This window comes from Rhincodon typus, chromosome 23 (genome assembly GCF_021869965.1).
Source record: "Rhincodon typus isolate 14 chromosome 23, sRhiTyp1.1, whole genome shotgun sequence".
NCBI classification, from domain to species: domain Eukaryota; kingdom Metazoa; phylum Chordata; class Chondrichthyes; order Orectolobiformes; family Rhincodontidae; genus Rhincodon; species Rhincodon typus.
The window spans coordinates 44,762,124-44,778,982 of NC_063354.1; the positions used below are offsets into that span (position 1 = coordinate 44,762,124).

Here is a 16,859-nt window from a genome sequence, read left to right on the forward strand (position 1 = left end):
TCTTCTTCCTCCTTCCACTACTAATAGCCTGTACCACCTGTGTAATCTTTTTTCATTCTTCCAATCATGACTGATTCCCAGAGGAAAACCTACTGGGTCACTCACATCCAGCAGCATCTTGGTACAGTGCAAGTTTAAAGTTTTGGCAAAGATCTGTAGCTCGGGTTGTGGATGAGGTTGTTGACTTGCTCGCTGAGCTGGCTTGTTTTTGTTCAGATGTTTTGTCACCATGCTAGGTGACATCATCAGTGGAGCCTCCGATGAAGCGGTTATTCTATTCCGCTTGGAATTTATACTGTCCGGTCCGTTATGGTGAGTAATGTCATTTCCGGTTTTGATCTGTATGGGTTTGTACGTGGGGGCCAATTCTATGTGTTTGATGATTGCATTACAGGTGGAGAACCATGCCTCTAGGAATTCCCATGCGTGTCTATGTTTGGCTTGGACTACTATGGTTACTTTGTCCCAGTTAAATTGATGGCCTTCATTGTTTGAATGTACCAATATTAAGGATATGACAGTACTCACCATAATGGACTGGACAGTATAAATTCCAAGTGGAGTAGAATAACATCATTTCATCAGAGGCTCCACTGATGATGTCACCTAGCATGGTGCCGAAATATCTGAACAAAAACATGCCAGCTCGGTGAGCAAGTTTTTAAATGAACAGATGCTTCATTGGCAGCCAGACCACTGCCTGTAGAACATTACAGCTTTTGCAAAGTATAAGAAAACTCTTCAAGCATGTGCAAGTGAAACACCAGACGGAAGAAATTATTTAGCAACTAACCTACTTAAGTCATGACAGCGATAAGGAATACCTTCTAACATTTTACACCTGTTCACTGTAATGATATCTGATGTGGTGATGGCTGTATTGCAAATGGCAGCATTGGCATCAAGTTGGTTTTAATGGCCAAAGTGAATGTAGTCAGGGGCTATTCAATGCACACTTCAGCAGGATGTAATCCCGCCAATGTCCCATCAGAAGTGAACGCATCCCATTTGAAAACATTACGTTGTCAATCTTAAAAGCAAATTTTACTCGGGCTATAAACTCTCCGAGAGGGTAGTTTCAGGAGGATGGGCAAATGGGCACAGTCCAGATTCTCCAGCATCTGCAGTTCCTAAGCCTCTCTGCTCCTATGATGCTGCTTGGCCTGCTGTGTTCATCCAGCCCTGCACCTTGTTGTCACAGTCCTACCTGATTGACTTCAATAAAGATAAATACTTTGGGCAGGGTCAGCCAGGCTGAGCTCTGTGACTCTGAGGGCTTTCAGCTCAGCTCTCTGATGATGCACAACATGTACTGCACCTTTGCTCACAGCACCATGGTGAGAATGCCAGCTCAATACGATTGTCTGGATGATACACCTGGCCGACTCTGTGAAAGAAACCAGATCTGGGCCACACTGAGTACTCGAAGAGGTCCACCTCATCCAACAACCCGTCGTCAGGGCAACAGAGACAAACCTCTTTGCCGACCGTTCCGTCCGAGCATGCGCCCTAACACCCACGTGATCTAACGCCCTCACCGCGCGTGCGCAGCCGTGGCCGACCACCAACACCCCGCTTGCGCGGTTAGTAGGTAGGCCGCGAGTCGTGGGATGCGGCTGAACGAGGCGGTGGCGCTGCAGGGGCGGCTGGTGGCGCTCGTCCCGTACAGAGCACGGCACGTCCTCAGGTCGGTTATCCCGCGGAATCGGCGAGGCCTGTGGCGCGAGCGCGCTCTCAGTTGGACAGGGCACGATGCGCAATCCCGCTGGCAGGAGCATTGTGTGCTTTTCGGATATAAACAGTGACAGTAATCCCTCCCCCCTATGAACCATTGATTCCCCCTGGTGACCTCTCCTGCCTCAGTAGTAATAATGGGAACAGGAGTAGGCCATTCAGTCCCTCCAACCTGTACCACAATTCAAGGAGGTAACCAGGGAAAGGGTAAGGCACCACAAGGCGAAAGGAGGGAATGTTTGTGTGGTGCCGGAGGAATTGGCTGGGGTTCTTAACGAGTACTTTATATTGGTATTCACCAAGGAGAACAACATGGATTATGGTAAGATTAAAGAGGGGTATATTAATATTTTGGGGCATGTCGATATTAAAGCAGGAGGATGCGCTGGTTGTCTTGAAACATTCAGGTAGATAAGTCCCAGGGACTGATGGGATCTATCTCAGGATACTGAAGGAGGTGAGGGAGGAGAGTGCTGGGGCCTTGATAAAGATCTTTGTATTCTCTTTAGTCACAGGTGAGGTCCCAGAAGACTGGAGAATACCCAGTGTTGTTTATTTTTTCGGAAGAGCTATAGGGATAATCCCGAAAGTTATGGGCCAGGGACAGGATTTAATCACATTTGGAATATAATGGACTTATTAAAGGTAGTCAGCATAGCTTTGTGTGGGTAGATGTCTTGTCACCTATTTGATTGAGTTTTTTGAGAAAGTGACAAAGTTGATTGATATGGGTGGGCAGTGAATGTTGTCTACGTAGACTTCACTAAGCATTTGACAAGGTACCTAATGGTCTGGACGATTAGGTCACATGGGATTCATGGTGAGTTGGTAAATTGAATACAAAATTGGCTTGGCCATACACGGTAGTTATGGAGGGATTTTTTCTGATTGGAGGCCTGTGACTAGTGGTATTCTGCAAGAATCAGTGCTGGGACCTCTTTTGTTTTATGTAAATAGAGTATTATACCTATATAGATTTGGATGAAAATGCAAGTGATCTGATTACTAAGTTTACAGATGACATGAAAACTGGAGGAATTGTGGTTGGTGAAGCAGGTTGTCAAAGGATAAAGCTTGAAATAGATCCATTGGAAAGCTGGACGGAGAAATAGCAGGTGAAGTTTAATCCGGACAAGTGAGGTGATGCATTTTGGGAGGTGAAATGCAAGAGGAAAGTATACAGTAAAAGGCAGGACCCTTGGGAGCATTGATTTACAGTGGGATCTTGGTGTGTAAGTCCATAGCTCCCTGAAAGTGGCAAAGGTTAAGGATGATAGGGGAAAGTTTTTTTTAAAGGAGATGTGCAAGGCAATAATTTTAACAAGTGCCTGGTACGTGCTGTCAAAGAAGATGGTAAAAGCCAACACAATAGTAATGTTTAAGAGGCATTTAGACCAACACGTGAACAGGCAGAGAATAGAGGGATATGAACCGTGTGCAGGTAGATGGGATTAGTTTAGAATAGCATCATGGTCAGCTCAGATATGGTGGGCTGAAGAGACCGTTCCTGTGCTGTATTATTCCGTGTTCTCATGAAATCATGGGTGAATCCGTGGCCTCTCCATAAAGTTGCCTTTGGCTCATATCCAATAACTGCTTTATAGAAATTATCTGTCTCAGATTTCAAATTAACAAGTGATCGAACACCCACTGCTGTTTGTGGAAGAGATTTCTAAACATCTACCATTCTCTGTATATCATAGAGTCATACAGCATGGAAACAGACCCTTCAGTCCCACTAGTCCATGCTGACCATGTTTCCAAACTAAACTAGTCCCACCTGCCTGCATTTGGCCCACATCCCTCCAAATCTTTCCTATTCATGTACTTATCCAAATGTCTTTTAAACATTGTAGGTGTATCTACATCCACAACTTCCTCTGGCAGTTCATTCCACACACTGACCACATTCCGTGTAAAAAAAAAAAAAGGTGGCCCTCATGTCCTTTTTAAATCTTTCTCCGCTCACCTTAAAAATATGCGCCCTAGTTTTGAAATCTCACAACTTGAGGAAAAGACCTGTGCTATTTACCTTATCTATGTCCCTCATTATTTTATAAACGTATAAGTTCACCCTCAATCTTTTACGCTCCAGTGAAAAAAGACCCAGCTAATCCAGCCTCTCCTTATAACTCAAACCTTCCACTGCCAGCAACATCTTGATAAATCTTCTCTGAACCCTCTCCAGTTTAGTAATATCCTTCCTATAACAGAGTGACCAGAACAGTGCACAGTACTCCAGAAGAGACCTCACCAGTGTCCTGTACATTATACAATCTCAGCACGACATAACAATTTCTATATTCAAAGGCCTGAACAATGAAGGCATGCATGTCAGATGGTTTCTTAAACACCCTGCCTACCTGTGATGCAAATTTCAAAGAATTATGTACCTGAACCCCTAGGTCACTCTGTTCTACAACACTATTCAGGGCCCTACGAAAAATTGTGTAAGTCCTGTCTTCGTTTGTTGTTTCAAAAATGCAATACTTTGCATTATCCAAATTAAACTCCTTTTGCCACTCTTCAGCCCATTAATCCAATTGATCAAGATGTCTTTGTAATCTTAGATAACCTTTTTCACTGTCCACTGTACCACTAATTTTGCTGTCATCCGCAAACTTACTAACCATGCCTCCTAAATTCTCATTCTAATCATTTATATAAGTGACATACAAGAGTGGACACAATACTGATCCCTGTGGAACGCCGCTGGTCATAGGTCTCCAGTCCAAAAATAACCCTCCATCATCAACCTCTGTCTCCTACCGTTAAACCAATTTTGTATCCAATTGGCAAGCTCTCCCTGAATCCCATTTGATCTAACTTTACTAATTAATCTACCATGCAGAACCTTATCAAAGGCCCAGTAAAGTCCCAGTAAACACTGTCTACCACTCTTCCCTCAATCTTTTTGGTTACTTTCTCAAAAAAATTTCAAATCAAGTTTGAGACACACGATTTCCCTCACACAAAACTATGGTGACTATCCCTAATCATTCTTTGCCTCTCCAAATGGATATAAATCCTATCGTTCAGAATCTCCTCCAACAGCTTACCGACCACCAATGTCAGACTCACAGATCTATATTTCCCAGGCTTCTCCTTATAGCCTTTCTTAAATAAAGACACAACATTAGCCACCCTTGAATCCTCCAGCACTTCACCTGTGGTTATAGATGATACAGATTTTTCTGCTAGGGGCCTTGCAATTTCCTCCAAGTTCCCACGACAGCCTGAGATACGCTTCATCAGGTCCCAGAGATTTATCCACCTTTTTGTTTCCTAAGACTACCAGCACTTCCTCTTCTGTAAGGTGATCTGTTTTCAAAGCATTCATATTTATTTCCTTGCCTCTATTTCTTTCTCTACAGTAAAAGCTGATGCAAAATATTCATGTAAAATCTCTCCCATCTCCTGAAGTTCAACACTAAGTGCTTCCTAACATTTCTCATGAACAGTCTGGCCCTATTTCTCAGACAATGTCCCATAGTTCTGGAATCCCTAACCAGTGGAAATAGTTATCATTATCTACTCTGTGCTTTCCTGTTAATATCTGAAGATCCATCAGATCACCCCTTACACTTCTAAATTCTAGAGAAAATGGGCCTAATTTGTATAATCTCTCCTCATAACTTAACCCCTGAAGTCCAGGTATCATTCTTTTAAACATACATTGTACTCTCTCTCCAAGGCCAGTGTATCCTTCCTAAGGTGTGGTGCCCAGATCTGCTCACGGTACTCCAATTAGGGTCTAACCAGGGTTTTGTATAACTGCAGCACAACTTCCGCATCTTTGTACTCCAATCCTCTAGATGTAAAGGCCAGCATTCGATTAGATTTCTTGATTGTTTTCTGCATCTGTTTGTGACATTTTAAAGATTCATCTACGTGAACGCCGACGTCTCTTTGGATATCCATTGTAGTTAACTTCATACCATCTAGAAAGTATCACGATCCACTCTGTTCTTGAGAAGAGTGATTGGACCCAAAACATTAACTCTGCTTTCTTTCCATGGATGCTGCCAGACCTGCTGAGTTTTCCCAGCAATTTCTGTTTTTGACTGTGATCTATCCTTTCATGATTCAAAATGGATAACCTCACACTTGCTTACACTGAACTACATTGGCTACTGTTTTGACCGTTTACTTAGTTTATTGATATCCATTTTATTTTATGCTGTTACTTACACTATCTACAATGCCACCTAACTTTGTGTCGTCAGCAAATTTGGATATATGACTTTCTATGCCATTATCTAAGTCATTAATAAATAATATGAACAATTGAGGCCCTTACACAGATCCTTGCCCCTCAACCAATTTCCCAGCCATGTCTTTAATTTGCCCTCAATTCTATCAGCTTCTACCTTAGTTAATAGATTCTTTCTTTATCAAATGCGACTTTATCAAATGCCTTCTGGAAGTCCACCACACAACATCCATAGACATTACCTTAGTCACCTCTTCAAAAAATTCAATGAGGTTTGTCAGGCATGACCTACCTGCCATGAATAAATGCTGGCTAGCCCTGATTCCCTGAAAATTTTCAAAGTGTTCACTTACCCCACCTTTGATTATAGACTCCAACATCTTTCCCAGCACAGGTATTCGACAACTGGTTTTTAATCCTATGGTTTTCCTCTTTCACCCTTCTTAAAAAGCGGAGTGACATGTGCAACTGTCCAGATCAGAGGGATGACTCCTGTATCTAGGGAACTCTGAAAGATTATAGTTCAGGTATCTACAATGTGCTCCCCTACTTGCTTCAACACCATTGGATAGAAACCGTCAGGTCCTGAGGATTTGTCACTTTAATTCCATTAAATTCTTCATTATCAATGTTTTACTTGCATTAATTTTATTCAATCCCTCTTCTTGCTCCACTACTAATATCCTCAGGACTTCCGACAAGCTATCCTTTGTACTGAGGCAATGTAATTATTCTTCATATCTGCATTTCCCCATAGTCATTGACATTACTCCACTTTCAGTCTTTAGTGGGCCAATATTGCTCCTGACCACCCACTTTCCGTTTATGTAACTGTAACATTTCTTCTTATTGATTTTGTTCCTTTCCTTATCCCTTTCAGTAGCTCTAATAAGCTGCTTTGTGGCTCTTTGCTGGTCTTTGGATCTTTCCCATTCAGCAGGATCTGTGCTGTTTTTTGCATTCTTCTAAGCCTTTTTAGTTTTATGCTGTCCCTTATCTCCTTAGTTGTCCCTAGCTGTTTCTACAGTGAGTGAAGTTTTCCCTTTCAGAGGTATTATCTGGTTTTGTCTTGTGTTAAATGTTTGTTCAATTGCTTTACTCATTAGCAGATTTTTCCTGTTTACTGTGGATAGTCTCTGTCTCATCTCATTAAAGTCAGCCTTACCAAATCTAAAACTCTGGTAGCTAATTCATGCTTTTCACTTTCAAGTGCTACATTGAATGCGATTATGTTACGATCATTATTTGATCAATGTTTGTGCACAATTAGGTTACTAATTAAATCCAGTTCAATACTAAATCCAATGTTGCTTTTCCTCTTGTTGCATCCAGGGCATATTGCATAGGAAACTAACCTGGACAGACTCCAGAAATTCACTACCTTTTTGACAGTCGTTTGTCTGCTTCTCTGTGTTAAAGTTAAAATCCCCCATTAATACTACACTGGCTTTGCTACGTATTTACCTAATTTCTGCATTTATACAATCTAGCACTTCAGAGTTGCTACCTGGGGGTCTGTATACAACATGTATTACAGTTTTAGATCCCTTACTGTCTCAGTTCCACCCATACAGTCACCACTGAGTGTTTTCCCCTCATTATATTCTCTTACAACAATGAAGTTCCCAATCCTGACCGTCCTGCAGCCATGTCTCAATAATGGCTACAATATCATAATCTCCAATTTGAATTTTTGCCTGTAGCTCACTTAATTTATTCCTTGCATTCTGTGCATTCAAATAAAGAACTCTTATTTGGGCCTTACACTGTGAACTGTCCCTCAACAATGATACCTGTTTATTATTTCTGTCTTCAGGTTTATTCAATACACATCTTATAGTTTTGCCATTACCAGACATATCTGACATAGCTCACCCCCGCCGTCAAATTTACTTAAAGTCCTTGTGATCACCCTGTTTAGTCTTTCTGCTAGGCTATTGGTCCCAGATTGGTTCAGGTACAGTTCCTTCTTAAACAGCGTGTGCTGGAGAATCCCAGCAGCTTGTGTGGAGGGAGGAACATTCACTCCCCTTCCTGACAATCTTGGTGCTGCAAAAACTCATCTACAGGCACTGCAGATCTGCTGAGTCTTTTCAGCACTTTCTGTCCCATTTAAAATGTTTAAATATAGTCACAAATTATTTTGATGAAATCCCAGTGCAGATTGAGCAATTTGCCTTTGCATAACTCCTCTAACTAGATAAATGACTCAAGGTGCCTCGTGGGACTTTCTGAAACAAAATTTCACACCAAGCTACATATCAGGACGTGGCTAAATGTTTGCTGAAAGAGGGAGGTGGTTTTAAGTAAAGTTATAAAATAGGACAAAGGTAGAAAGGAAGAGCAGTTTGAGCTTGGAGTGTTGGTATCTGAAGGTATAGCTGCTGATATGGAGCAATTAAAATCAGTTGCGTGAGCGTTCAGATTTACAGCTCTTCTGATGTGTACATTCATTTAATGTTACAAAACAGATACAGCCAGTTAAAGCAAATCAGCCCCCTCTCCCTGTATTTGCAACACAATAAAGTTAAAATGTTCAATGACCTATGTGAATGATTTTTGAAAACAAGGTTATGCTTTTTTTTTGGTCCATGCATTTTGAGAGTAATGCATTTTTAATTCATTTACAGGATGTTAGCATTACTGGCTAGGCCATCAAGTATTGCTCATCCCTAATACCCAGAGGGTAGTTAAGAGTCAACAATCTTCATGTAAATCTGAAGTCATGCATAGGATAGACTAAGTAAGGACTTATTTCCTTCCCTTAAGGATGTTAGTGAACCAGGTGGGTTTTTACAATAACTGACATGGTTGCCATTAGGCTTGCTCTTAATTTCAGGGTTTTATTGAATTCAAATCTCACCAGCTGTCATGATTTGAACCTGTGACCCCAGAATGTTGTCCTGAGGTTCTGAATTGCTTCTCGAAGATCATTACCACAACAGCACCACTTTCCACATTTTTCTGAAGAAAAACCTATCAACTATTTGTCCCCTGTCAGTTATAACTACAGAAAGTGTATTTGGTTGATGAGTTATGTTTAATTGTTTACAGGTACCACCAATGGATGAAATCAGAGGAGTTACAGAAGCTGACAGCCTCTGAGCCACTTACCTTGGAGCAGGAATACCAGATGCAGATAAACTGGCAGGAGGATGCTGACAGTAAGGGCTCGTTACTAATACTGAAGCTATCTCAAGCTATCAGGGAGCAAGTCAGCAACACAGAGCCGTACCTCCCCTCATTGAGACAGTATATTTACCAAGACACTTCATACAGGCCATGCTCATTAAATATGTTTATCAAGCCGATGAATATTGAAGCAAGGGGATGTAAATCTGTGCGTTTCAGCTGGTCACATCGGGTGTGTCAGCTCAGGTTAGAGGTCATCCTGTTGGAAAGTGACAGCCCTAAACCAGGACGGTTCAGAAACTTAGTACAGCAAAATTTTTAATCTCCCACGCTATCCAGCTTTTGGAACCATTTTCCCACTATGGTGTTGTACCCAGAGGAACTAGATTGGAATATCGACATTGATACTTAGAACCAACTGGAATCCCGTCAGTCCTGGCCTAATTTGAACCTGGTTCCAGAGCTAGAAGGCCAGTTTGTAACCCACTGCACAAATCACTTGTATCAACAACAACAAATTGCATTTAATTAGTGCCTTTAATGATTAATGTATTAACATTGACCCCGAGTTATTACGTGTGTCACTAATGTAGATTTTTTTTTCATTGAACCACTGGCAGCTCTACACTTAACAAAATGTACTTATTAGTAGTGATTTTTCTAATAAAGTCCCCATCAATCAATCTATATTGGGCAAATATTTCCATTTGTCATTACTATAGGAGTAAATACAGTGTTGATGTCTTAGACAATGTGTGTCAGCTGGTATAATTCAATACATATCAATTTGAAAGCTTTGCTGATTTCAGTGAAATTCTGGTATTCAAACTGCTGTTCACACTCTTAACAACTACAAGTGTTATTTCATTACTGCAACATATTATGGTTTGAGAATCTACATTGTAAAGCAGACCAATTGTGTACATACAAGTGTGCCACCCCGCCCCAAAATATGTGGTGCAGTCTGTATTTAAAGATCTGAACACTGACACTATTTTTTGTATTTTGGCAGAGTGTACCTTCATAGTATTGGATAAGTTGAAATGGGTGAGTGATTCGTGCACAGAAGAGGACTGCATGGTAGGAGATGTGAATCTGTTTCTCACGGATCCTGAAGACCCCACAACCGCTGAAATTGAAATCATGATTGCAGGTTAGTTATGAGTTACACTGTCACTAGGATTCCACTAATTTAGTATTCATAATGGGCCGTAATGTGCTGTTGTAGTGAATAATGGCATCTGGTACTTGTAAAACTTGGCTTTGTCCATTTAACATTCGTGATACTTTTCACTGCAAGTTGTTTGAATTGCAGACTGAAAAACTGAGGGACTGCACACCTGGGACCCAAATAAAAAAAGGCAAGAAATTATAATTTCCTTAACTGGTCAGATTGGATGATCATGAAAGTAGCAGACCAAAGACTGAGAAGAAAGTTTTTAAAAATTCATTCATGGTATGCGGTTATCAGTGACTGGGCCAACATTTATTGCTCGTCTCTCATTGCCCTGGAGAATATGGTCCTGAGTTGCCTTCTTGAACCACTGCAGTCATTTGCTGTATATACACTCATAACACCATTAGAGGGGGAGTCCAGGATTTTGACCCAGCGACACTGAAGGAAGTATAAGTTAGAGTGGGTGAATTCAGAATCAAATCAGGTACATAAAGAGAAATAGAGAGTGGAAAAGGACAATTGAACTAAGGTGGAGAGGTATAGAAAAGATTAAAAAAAATTAAAATCAAATTTTTCATTTTTAAATATCCCAATTCAAATTTTTAATGAAATCTCCTTGCTAGTTAACTGCTCGAGTTTCATTGGCAGTAATTAACAATTAGCACACATTTTAAAGAATTTAGACTTAAATGTGCACCTTAAAGCAAATGAACCTTAAATGGCTCCAAAACAGGTTCCTTGCATCATGTCAGAGTCTGGACATAATGATGTGCCCTTACAGACTCTTCTACCCAAGTTCATGTACACCCAGGGGCACATTTGCAAATATTAACGTGTGATGGTTTTCCCAATGTATTGTGTGTGTTGCTCATGGTAATTTTAGTGATACATTGTATTCTCTAATAATATCAAATATTGTGTGTTCTGTTTTTCTCAGAGCCCAGTTATAGAGGAAAGGGTTTTGGCAAAGAAGCAACGATGATGATGATGTATTATGGTGAGAACGTGCACACTAATGCTACCATGTCCTGGGTGGTTGTTTATTATTTAATGCTACTGGTACCTCTTTAAAATTTAAAAAAAATTACTACTGCTCCGTAAAGCAGCTGAGATTGTTGGGATCTGAAAATTGACGAATTGATAAATAATTTAAGGATCATTACAATAAGACAATTGACATAGTGAAGACATTCACAGCAAAATATTTGAGCTTCCAGAGCACATTACCTTTTTCTGGAAAATAATACATGCTTATGTGGGAAATGTATTCAGCAGAAAACCTTTCCTTATTGTTGGCATCTTTATCTTTGGTAACTTTATCCAGAACCCAGCTTGCCCTGTCTTTCTCAGAGGCACTTTCCACATAAACTATCCTACCAAATCCACAGCCACTCACGTGATCTTGCTGTTTCCTGACGATGTGCAAAGTCACAGTCACCAGGATTCTGATCACACATCCATCTCTTGTATATGTTTCCCTGCTCCTAGGGTCTTTGCACCTGGAAAAGATGACTCTAATGTACATTACCAATGACCTCGTTACTTCCCAACTTAGTCACCACCTTGTGACCTACAGTTACACTCTTTGCTCCTTATTATCTGCATTACCCTTCAGGTAAACCAGCACTGCACAAACATGTCTGTTGTTTACACTCAACTCAACATGCCAGTGGATGAATTTGGCCAGAACCAGCATGCTCACAAAGATTTTGGAGAAGAAAGAGAGGTTGGAGATTGGATGGTAATTTGAGTTGCATTGCATAATACTTTTCACTATTTCCGGATATCTCAAAGAGCTTGTAGGTAATAAAGTACTTTTTGAACTGTTGTGACTATTGAAATGTAGGAAGTTTGACAGTCAATATGCAAGCAGCAAGAACACACAAATAGCGTTGTGATGATAAACAGATAATCTATTTTTTGTGATGTTGACTGAAGGATAGATATTAGCCAGACACCGGGGATACCTTTCCTATTTTTCTTAGAAGTAATGCCATGAGGTCTTTTTTTTTTAAACAGCAATCTTAGAGTATAGAATGAAGTAAGGGTAGAAAAGTCAAGAGGATTTTGTTTGATGTGGGAGGGTGGACAGTGGAATTGAAGGACAGGGGACAGAGTCTTAGCAAAAAGAAATATGAACAACAACATTTAATGTGGGATCTAGAAAAGGAAATTGGGTAGTCAGCAGTTTGGTGGAAATAGATTAATGGGAGCAAGAGATGGGACTCATGGATAAGTTGATCATGAAGAGGGCACAAGGGATGACAGAACAGAAATTAAAGAAAGATGTGAGTTTGGGACTAGGACCAGGGGGAACCTCGGGTGATGTCAGGTCCGAAGGAAACAACAGTCAGATGAATATATGAACTCTATCTTGGTAACAAAAAAGTCCAAGTGTTCTTCTACCTGTTGATGATATGGTTAACATTTGTTTATGTAGTTGTTTGTTTTTCCCCAGGAGTCACTAAGCTGGGGATAAAAAAATTCCAAGCAAAAATCAACCTGGAAAATACAATCAGCATCACCATGTTTCAAAACTTTCACTTTGAAGAGGTAATACACTTTACTCCTGTAACTTTCCATGCCAGCACCAATGATATCACAATCTGACATGTAATTCCTGCTGCACTCAACTGTCAGATCTGTATGATTGCACCAGTTGTCAGATGTTCTGCTGTTAACCTCAGATCACAGAAATAGGAGTTGCCATTTTTAGCCCTTGAACCTGCTTCACTATTTACTCAGATTTCACCTTATCTGTGAAACAAATTCCACCATCTGCCTTTAATACCTATCGTTAATGAAAATCTACCCACCTCAATTTTAAAATCTAGAATTGATTGTGCATCAACTGCAGATCATGGGAGAGAATTCCAAATTTCTGCCGTCCTTTGTATTTAACGTATTTCCTATTTTCACTCCTGAAGTTTCTGATTCTACGTTTTATACCCTGTCCCTAGTCTGCAACCAAACAGTATAACCTTGTTTCTGCTAAGTGACTAGAATCCGTATAACATAGATCTAGACTGAATTTTCTTTTCCCATTATCTGCAGTTTTCTACCCTTCTCTCCCAAAGGTGCTGGCCTTTGCCTCACACCCGTACGCAGATTTATCCAATTTTCCATTGTGTTTTTTTGTGAATGGAATATTGGCTTCACTGTTAAAGGCATTTATTGCCTGTCTCTAATTTTCTTTGAAATGATGTAAGACTAAATAGAGTTTAGCAGGTTATTGGGACTGTGATTAAGTTCACGGCAGAAGCTAAATCTTTCCTGATGCATCCACACTCGTGCTTTCAAGTGGAGCAGTGACCAAGGATAGAAACTGCAATTGGATCCCCTCTCGTAAGCCACGGGTTGAATGTAGTACTCCAACCTCTGGCTCAAGTTAGAGATCGATACTTCAGCTAAGAGCATGGGTGCACTGCCTGTTAAACACTCCCTGGGTAATGGCAGACCTGTGCTATTCCAGTCCTAGGAGTTCCACTTTGTATCCCAGCAGTGCTGCATCTGACCTGGAATTGATCAGCGAGTGCAATGGCAGCTTTACTCTGTGTGGAAAGCACATGTTGTAGAGTCCAGAAATGGAAACTGTTCCCTTTTTGGTACTGATCTTTATTATATTAACAGCACAAAGATTAAAAGCATATCATTTATTCTGATGCTAGTCTGAGACCTTTAGGTTGGGGTTTGTTATCAGGAACCAAAGGGGCTTGTGGTGAGCAGTTGGCAGAGCACTCCCCCACTACAACAACTGTGCACCCCACACTGCATCATTCATATCGTGCTGGGTTTCATCTTAAATGTCCTAACAATGTTTTGTTTTCTGATGTTTTGAGGTTTCTGTCAGTGACGTCTTTCAAGAAGTAACACTTGGGTTAACTGTGGACAACTACAGGAAAAAGCAGCTCCTTGAACAAATGAGTCACATTGAGGAGAAGCAGTATAGTTAACAACTGGAGGAGCCATGGGGAGATTCACCAGCCAACTGATTAAGAGAAGCCTTACAGTGAGGAATGACTATCTAAAAAGCCTATTTTTGCTGTTCAAAGCATATAATGTTGAAACATGGCTGAGATAAATGAAATTGTTCCAAGTGACTTCCAGCAACATAGTTTAAGACTGGGCCAATAAAACCTGTTATTCGTTGCTGAGTCACAGGTACTGTCTATATTAAGAGGAGTACAAAAAGACTTGTGCAGTTCACCTGCCATGGTTTTGTAAGTAATGATTAGCCACGTTATGCTGCACAGACCAGGGAGATTGGAGCTTTGATGTTCAGGGGCAGTGTAGGCTGTCACACTGGATTCCATGGTCTGATTCACTCCAGTGGAATTGAACTGCATTGTACATAGCTCAATCAAAAAGCTGAATGGCCTGTTACCATGGTACTGGAAAGCTCCTGGCATCTGAGTCTAAGTGTGTATTCATCTATGTGCTGGAGGCTGCAGGAAAGCACAGTGTTTTTTTTCTATATTAAGATCCACAGCTGTATGAAAGGATATTCCACCGTCTTATTTACGCAGGTTTTACTGGGAGAACACTGTAAATCTGCTTCTGTGAGAACCTGAAGAACAATTTGGGACGTCTGAAGCAGAGGACGCTTTTTCAGCTGCCAGTACAAGTTTAATCACAATAAATTCATTGCTTTTAAACTTGAATTTGTAATTATTATATCCATCTATTGTAAGTTGTCTCTGCTGACAAAACTGAAAGGTTTTCATTTGTTGCCTGGTTCCCTCCCTCGACAACAGTTATTGGCTTGGCACAAAGAGGAAAAGAGTCAAATCTGTATCAACTAACTTTATTCGTTTAGTTACAACAGACATACAGTTCACACTAGGATAACACGGTGTAGAGCTGGATGAACACAGCAGGCCAAGCAGCATCAGAGGAGCAGGAAAGCTGACGTTTCGGGTCAAGACCCTTCTTCAGAAATTCACACTGTTTGGTTACGAAAGGGTTAAAAGCAGGCATGCAGTTTATACAAGACTAAAATCTATGCGCGCATGCACTAGGTTTCTTGGACGTTCCTTGAACAGTCAATGAAAATAAAGGCTAATACCCGAAAGTAAGAGTTCCCAATGGCCAGGTGATCCCTCAGTTCTCTGGTGTAGTCTCCACGCTTCTAAGCGTAGGGTCCTTTGAAGGTTGATCTCCAGAGTTTTCGGTGCTAGCCTGCCTGAAATCCTTCATTTTTATCCTTTTACCTTATCTTCCTGAACTGTGGTGTCTTTTCCTCATTGGTTCTGGCTCATCTGGCCAGCCTGTGTCTTTTCTTTATTGGCTCCGGCCCAAGGACAGTGGTAGCATTACCTCATCATCTCCCACCAAATAAGGATTTATACCTTTCGTCACTTCCCTTGTTTACCTCTGAGCTGACCTGGTTCTAGCCAGCATAAGACGACTGTCTATCTTCTCTCCACCTATCTGCTCCACTATCCACCTTCTATCACTGCCTCCCCCTCTCTCAGAGGCCCCTTCCCCTCCCCCATTTCTGAAGAAGAGTCCAGACCCAAAACGTCCGCTTTCCTGCTCCTCTGATGCTGCCTGGCCTGCTGTGTTCATCCAGCTCCAACACCTTGTTATCTCAGACTCCAACATTGGCAGTTTCTACTATCTCTGAGCACAAGACTGTGGCTGGGGATCGGGTAACTTGAATTCACAAGCTACTGTTTTTAATGTGTGAGCAGCCCCTGGCCAACATATTGTACCCTCATGGTGTGATTACATCACTACAGTCTCATTGTGTCTGCATGAAATGCACGTGTGCACTAATACAACCAGTAAAGCAGTGATGTAACTCATGGTGTGACTACCTGATGAGAAACACACATGTATCAGAGATTGATGACGACACTGATGCAGCACATGCACCACACACACTGATGTCATCAAAACACATTGTGTTGTGATGCCTTCATAGCTGCCCATGTACAGGATGGAAGTCTTGGTAATCCAAATGAAAACAGATTCTGTGCATGTGAAGAATTTGAAAAAGTTTGAAAGTTGAGAATTTTATAACTGCATGCGCAAAGGAAAAGAGCACAGGCAAATGAGAGTGTAGCTGAAATTCACAACGAGTGCAATTTCAAGCCTCTCCCTACATGGAATTCATTTTTATGTCACATTCATGCTTTTGATTGTGACCTTATTTATTCCCAGACACATACCCCACTACTAAACAATTCATCACCATAAAAGATAGGAGAAGGAAACCATTCAGCCCATCGAATAGTCTCTGACATTCGTTGAGGTTGTGGCTGATCCAATAATCCTCAACACCACCGTCCAGCCTTTTCACCACTACCTTGATTTGCTTACTGATTAAAATCCTGTCTATCCCAGCCTTAAATACACTTAGTGACACAGTCTATACAGCCCTTTGCACTAAAGAATTCCACAGATTCACTACTCTGAGAAAAGAAATTCCTCATCTCTGTTTTAAATTGATGACCCATTCAGAGATGATGCTGTCTGGTCCTAGACACTTGAAGGAAAACAATCTCTCTCAATCTATCCTGTCAAGCTCCCGAAGAATGTTCAATAAGGTCACTTCTCATTCTATCAAGAAAATCTCTCCTTAACCCGGAATCAATGTGG

At 41.0% G+C, this 16,859-nt stretch overlaps 1 protein-coding gene across 3 annotated transcripts; it reads left to right on the forward strand.

Annotated features, from left to right (window-relative positions):
• Positions 1-1,521: 1,521 nt before the first annotated feature.
• nat9 (N-acetyltransferase 9 (GCN5-related, putative)) lies at positions 1,522-14,911 on the forward strand. Of its 3 annotated transcripts, none has more exons than XM_020517148.2 (6): positions 1,522-1,687; positions 9,002-9,111; positions 10,092-10,232; positions 11,194-11,253; positions 12,715-12,809; positions 14,096-14,911. In XM_020517148.2, the coding sequence occupies exons 1-6, from the start codon at positions 1,611-1,613 to the stop codon at positions 14,207-14,209; spliced, it is 597 nt and encodes a 198-aa protein (XP_020372737.1). In that variant the 5' UTR covers positions 1,522-1,610; the 3' UTR covers positions 14,210-14,911. The 3 variants fall into 3 exon arrangements, 2 of the variants coding, with proteins under 2 accessions (XP_020372737.1, XP_048466731.1); XR_007264554.1 differs by lacking the exon at positions 14,096-14,911 and adding an exon at positions 11,872-11,997 and having other exon boundaries at positions 1,544-1,687; positions 12,715-12,811; XM_048610774.1 differs by lacking the exon at positions 1,522-1,687 and adding an exon at positions 1,826-2,056.
• Positions 14,912-16,859: the final 1,948 nt, after the last annotated feature.